Source organism: Rhinatrema bivittatum, chromosome 6, assembly GCF_901001135.1.
Source record: "Rhinatrema bivittatum chromosome 6, aRhiBiv1.1, whole genome shotgun sequence".
NCBI lineage: Eukaryota > Metazoa > Chordata > Amphibia > Gymnophiona > Rhinatrematidae > Rhinatrema > Rhinatrema bivittatum.
In genome coordinates this window covers 330,517,568-330,523,567 of record NC_042620.1, presented here as the reverse complement: position 1 = coordinate 330,523,567, position 6,000 = coordinate 330,517,568, and the positions used below count along the sequence as shown (strand labels likewise).

General features: G+C 52.5%; 1 protein-coding gene across 2 annotated transcripts in view; it reads left to right on the top strand.

Annotated features, from left to right (window-relative positions):
* Positions 1-2,072: 2,072 nt before the first annotated feature.
* LOC115094538 (pre-mRNA 3'-end-processing factor FIP1-like) overlaps positions 2,073-6,000 on the top strand; it is a 60,135-nt gene continuing 56,207 nt past the window's right edge. Inside the window, exons 1-3 of one of the 2 annotated variants that reach the window (XM_029607687.1) lie at positions 2,073-2,440; positions 3,847-3,886; positions 5,192-5,276. In XM_029607687.1, coding sequence (XP_029463547.1) covers positions 2,362-2,440; positions 3,847-3,886; positions 5,192-5,276 — 204 coding nt within the window. In that variant the 5' untranslated portion in view covers positions 2,073-2,361. The remainder of the gene's footprint in view (positions 2,441-3,846; positions 3,887-5,191; positions 5,277-6,000) is intronic. The other variant, XM_029607688.1, reaches the window with a different exon arrangement.

Below are 6,000 nucleotides of genomic sequence, written 5' to 3'. Positions count from 1 at the left end.
AGACAAGCTAGGCTGGAATGGTATTTTTCTGTCAAGTTTCTATGTTTTAAATAGAAATAGAGAAATGGATAGAGAGGAATTGCAAGGTCCATCCAGTCTGCTCAATGGGGGGGGGGGGGGGGAAAGAGATGCTCTAACAATTTCTTCCTGCTCCTTTGAGCTTCCCCTTCAGTAACAACTGAAGCTGGGAGCTGGGGCCAGGAACCTTCATTTGCAACTACATGGGGGGATCTCCCCCCTATTCCTTATCCCCTCCCAAGTCACTTTCCTCCAGTCACTACAGGAACAGTCCTGGGTGAGGACCACGCACGAGGGCTCTTTCCAGACCCCTGCAAGCATGGGGCTCTCTCTTCCAGAGCCGGCGAGGGTTTGCAGAGCGGAGTGTACCCAGTCTCACACCTTACCCTCCCTTCCTCGGCTGCGGGATTCCTCTGCGCTTAACCCATGCCGCCTTCAATTCTGTTATGGTTTTGTCCTTTCCTACCTCCTGTGGAAGATGTCCATGTATTCCTCAGCCTCCCTGTGAGAAGAACTATATCCCCCCCCCCCCCCGTGTCTATTACTACTGAATCCTCTAAGCCTTTTGTTTCCTACTGCAAAGGAAATTCTAGAACCGTTCTGTCTTGTGCATTACTTGTACCTTTCAGGTATCTGGATGTCTCCATCCTCTCAAGTCTTCCCGCTCCAGTTTTTTCTTGTGTACATATTTAGGTCCTTAGCTAATCCCAGTGCTGCCTCCCCGCCCATCCTTTCTGGACCCCATGCTGGCATTACCTGACTGAGGAGTGACTTCTAGGAGGGAGGTTTATGTTAAAGAGAGGTGGTTACAATTTTAAAATATTAGGGTACTAAGCCAAGGAGTCTTAGTATCTAGATCAAAAGAAGCAACATCAGGGTCAAGAAACAAAGTGATCTTTTATACTAACTATTACTATTATTCAACTTGGAAAGGATAAAACAGCATTGTGGTCTATGAGAATTGTTAAATGAAATAACCCCCAGCTCATTCCTTGCTGAAGAAATGGGGGCTCCAGGAAATGGATAGGGGCGGATCAAAGCAGGGGGTGCTAGAACCTCACTGGGCTCCTCTGGCTTGGGGCGGGGGAACAGGCAGCTCGGACGCCCCGGAGCCGGGGGACGTGGCTGGCAGCGTTTCAGCTGCCAAGGTTTCCCCGGGAAGGCAGCTCAGTGCTAGGATCCGCCTGGGGCTCCCGCAGCTCGGGGCAGCCGTCTGGGCTCAGGGTTCTGCTCGTGGTGCTGGAACCTACCTGTGCGCTCCCACGATGGGCAGGGAGCTCACAGGCGTTACCCATGTGGACCCCCTTGATTTCGGGGTGGGGGAGCGTTAGGACATGCCCGGCTTTTCTCGGCCGCTGATGATGGTTTTGTGTTCCCCTCCGTCCTGAGAGCGGGAGGCGCTAGGGCCGGCCCGGGCTCCCCTCGGGGCTTGGTGAAAGAGGCACTAGGACCGGCTCTGGCTCCCTCGATGCGCGAAGCCTGCAACGCTCGGACCTGCCCGGCTTCCTCTCGGTGCTGGAACAGAGAGGCGCTAGGACCTGACCGGGCTCCTTCGGTGCTCGTACTGGAAGGCGCTAGGACCTGCCCGGGCTCCCTTAGGTGCTTGTAAAGGAAGGCGCTAGGACCTGCCCGAGCTCCCTTAGGCGCTCGTAAAGGAAGGCGCTAGGACCTGCCCTGGCTCCCTCGGTGCCCATACAGGAAGGCGCTAGGACCTGCCCGGGCTCCCTTAGGTGCTTGTAAAGGAAGGCGCTAGGACCTGCCCGGGCTCCCTTAGGCGCTTGTAAAGGAAGGCGCTAGGACTCTGCCCTGGCTCCCTCGATGCTCATACAGGAAGGCGCTAGGACCTGCCCGGGCTCCCTTAGGCGCTTGTAAAGGAAGGCGCTAGGACCTGCCCTGGCTCCCTCGGTGCTCATACAGGAAGGCGCTAGGACCTGCCCGGGCTCCCTTAGGTGCTTGGCGCGGAAGGTGCTGGTACCTACCTGGGGCTTTGTACGTTGGATGGGGGCAGCGCCAGGGCTCACCTTGGTGCTGCAGGCGTTGGGACCTGCCGGGCTCCCTTTGGTGCGGTGGGCGCTAAGACCTGCCCGGGCTCCTCTGGGTGCTCAAAAAGGGAGGCGCTGGGACCGGCTCGGGCTCCGCAGGGTGCGGGAGGCGCTAGGACCGGGCAGTGCTCCCGCGGTGCTCGGGGACGGCGGTGCGGGGTCCGGGCCTCGGGATGGCGCTGAGGTGGCAGCGGCGGCGGAGGGGGCTCGGTCCTCTGCTCTGAGCTGTGGGGAGCGCTGCCTCCCCCCCCCCCCCACCGGGCCTGGCCCTATAGCCCCATCCGTTCCTTCCAGCGCAGCCATGGCCGCGGGCAGCAGCTCGGCGCCGCAAGCCGGCCGGGAGACGGAGGAGGAGGAGGAGGAGCACTGGCTGTACGGGGGTAGGTGCCGTGGGCTCCCCTCGGGAGGGATGGGGCCGGGGGGGGGCTGCGTGCTAGGATCGCACTTAAAGTAAAGCTTTGGGGCATCTGGACAGGAAGATGCACCCCCCCCATGGACAGGGGAGAGGGCGCCCTGGCTGAGGTTCTGGGACGGGGCCCTGCCGCTCTGAGGTCCTGCATTAGGGCTGTTGCTGTGGGGGGGTGGTCCCGGCTGAGGCTCTGCAGTTAGGGGGTGTTTTATGGTGGAGGTGGCCCAGCCTGATGTCCTGTCCTGGGATCTTGGGGGTGGAGGAGCAAAGAGCCGTGGCACTGAGAGAGGAAGGGTAGCCCCAGCAGCTTCGTCCGTGGCCCTCCTGGCATCCCCTGCAGCCGTGCTGCACGCTCGGGAGGGCCGCTGGGTCCTGTAGGTAAAGCGCCCCTAGAAGTCCCAGTGCTCATTTTTGGATGGAGAGGACTTTTTGCAAGGCATTGGCCAGAGAAATGCCAGATGACAGTGAGTGTCAGCGCATTATACAGGCCTGTGATCGCAGACCAGGAACACTCCATTTCTTTCACTGTTTTGCTATTTGAATTAAGATCTCTTTAAAAAAAAAAAAAAAAAAACTTCCAATGGTGAATTAAAATAATTTGGAACATAGGTTCTCAATGCTGGTCCTTTAGGACTACCCACAGGTCCAGTGTTCAGGATACCCAAGCAATGCAAATGCATATGTGGATTATACAACTTATGAATATGCAGAGTGGATAACTGGACCTGTTGGTGGCAAGCTGTGAGAGTCCTTGGTTCAAAAGACAAATAGGGTAGGACGTTAGAAGAGAAGCAGATTTTTTTTGAAAACAGCAATGACGATGCTCTGGTTTCAGTCTCGGAACATCCTCCTACTTCAGTTCCTGGTGGCAGGGTTGGGGGCTTTCTTTTCCCAGGTAAAAGAGCTGCGAGGCTGGACTACAGACACCTCTGAAAGCGTTTTGGTGCATTTCCTGTGCTGCTTAAAGCTTGTTTTATCAGCGCTCAGCAGACTTGAGTCACTGCCTTCATCTGTCTCAGCTCACCTGAGCTGCTGCTGCTGCTTCAGCTGTATTTCAGTGTATTGCATGGTAGGCACAGGCTGGCTGGGGACATTCCTATCCCCAGAGGTTTCCCCCTCCTCCCAGCCTCGTAAACAAGGTGTGCTCCTCGTCCTGGTGTGCTGCTGGCACTGTTCGGTACATACTGCATCTCCCCCCAAGCCTGCTGCAAATGCCTGGCTTTTAAAACTGTCTATTTTGCCAAGCAGCTCCTTCTGGTTTTTGTGTCTTATTGTAGCTCCCTTGATTAAACTTTTTATGCAAATGCAGGTTATCTGCTGTCCTAGCCAGCGGAATAATTTCTCTCTCTCTCTGCTATTCGATCATGATATTTGTAGATGACAACATTGGTAGACGAGAAGATGGTGCGCTCTCTGGGTAAGATTTTATTCTCTTTCATCTTTATTTTTTTTTTTCCTGCTGAGAAATCATTTTTCTCTGTTTCTGTCTCTGTAATCACAAGTATATCTGTGTAGTGCAAACAGATGAAAACAGCCTTTATATAAAGATGGATTGACAGGGTCATGAACCTGCGCCTCTCCTCCCCCAACACACCTATTTCCCTTTACCCCTTAGTTTGACCCTGCATGGTTTCCCCCTCTAGGTTTGGGTCCCAGGTCAATGCCCCCCCCTGAATCCATCACTGCCCTCTCAATGCATGGTTTAGCCCTGTAGCTTTCATCATTTTGTTACACTACAGTAATGGCTTGAAGCAACAGTGCTAGAAACACTTTTTTTTTTTGTAAAATAATTTCCAATTACAAGAGAGAGTCATTAGGCTTCTCTTTTTTGTTTTTTGAGAAGGTTATGTTTAAACATTTGGACAGCTCTTCATACAGAGTGTTCCCAGCATTGTGGACATAAGTACAATGTGGCACTCCTTGTGTCGATCCTCATCAGGACCTCTTGCGGACAAATGCAAAGCCGGAATATAGCCGGAGCACTGCCTGGGTGCTTGTGGCTGTGTTGCCGGGTCCCTCGCTTATCGTTGCAGTCACGCTCGGACCACATTGGTGTCGAGAACCCCGGAAGCTGTAGAGCCGGCCTGCACGAGTAGTTTGTAGGACCTGAGGCTAGGAGCAGTTATGATTTGCTGCTGTCTGAAGCAGATTTTAAGCTTGGGTAGCTTACAAGAACATGAGTGTACCAACTGAATGGCGGAGAAAATGGCGGAGGAGGAGAAGTGAAAGGCAGCCATGCTGCCAGTGGCTCTCAGTTCAAAAAAGAAAACCTCTTTCTAGGTGTGTGTTTTCTGGGGATGGGGGGAGGGAAGTAGGAGGTGGTGCACTTTTTAATATGGCTGTAGGTTCGCTCCCTGCAGTTTCCCAGTTTGTAGTCGTGCTGTACATCTGGCATATTTTAAATTGCAAACGCCTCTTGGATAAAGTGGAAAGGATGAGGGGCCAGATTCTGTCTTACTCTGCGAAAACGGAGCAAGTGATCTCAGGGTAACAGCAGAAACCTGAAGAAGTCTTTTAGTGAAGAGAGAAATTCACAGTAGAATACCTTCTTGCAGGGGTGGGTGAGGCGTTTCACAGCTCTTCAGTAGAACTCTGCGTGCGTCAGTCCTGCCTCTGTGTGTGGGACTGCAGCTATCACGCAGCACCCATGGAGGCAAGCTCGGAGGAAGAATGTCAGGTGTATATGTCCCCCCTAATCCGTGCTTGTTAATGTCTGTCTTAGACGCTTGGAGTCTTCTCACGCTTTGCAAGATCTCTCTCAGGAGGGCGGGACTGGCGTCACCGAAGACAAACACATATCGGAGCAGGTAGGTGTACCTTCAGACAGATTGTTGGCGGCAGCATCCTGGTACCAGCAAGAGTTTGGATTTAGAAAGCAACACTCTTTTGAGTTACACAAGTTACAGTTCAGTACCTCAGAGATAGACATGTGGATGGTCTGGTAGCACTTTTGTTACCCCGACACGAGAACCTCGCAAAGGATAGTTAAAGGCGAGTCACCTGAATGCAACTTGCCATGAGCTAAATGTAAATAAATAAATAAAAGAATAAAATGTACTATGATTGCTCAATAGCCACTGGGTAAACTGAGGCACGGAGAGAGGAAATGATTTGACAGTGTCACCTAGAAGTCGGGTTGCCTTACGGCATTTTTCTGTCGATAAGCAGGGCTGAGTGCGGCATGGGGTGATGTCGTCATCAGGGTGGCACCAGCCAGAGCTGTCTTTCAAAGCTTAAGGCTTTTTTGCCCTGCTGGGCATGCGCGGTAGTTCTCGCGCAAAGGGAGCCTTCTAGAAATCTCCTCAGTAGTTCGTCATCTGCACTTCGCCTGGATAGGGAATCTGTCTCCGATTCCTTCTTGGTTTTATAATATTTTTTCTTGCTTCAGCAATCCCAAAAAAGCACCAGCTATACCAGCACTGTTGAATTAATTGGGCTGAGTCTTTTATGGTTTGTCTGCTGTTTTTGTGATTTTGATTATTTGTTTTAATTTTATATTTTAATTGACCTACTTTACTTTTACAGCTTTTA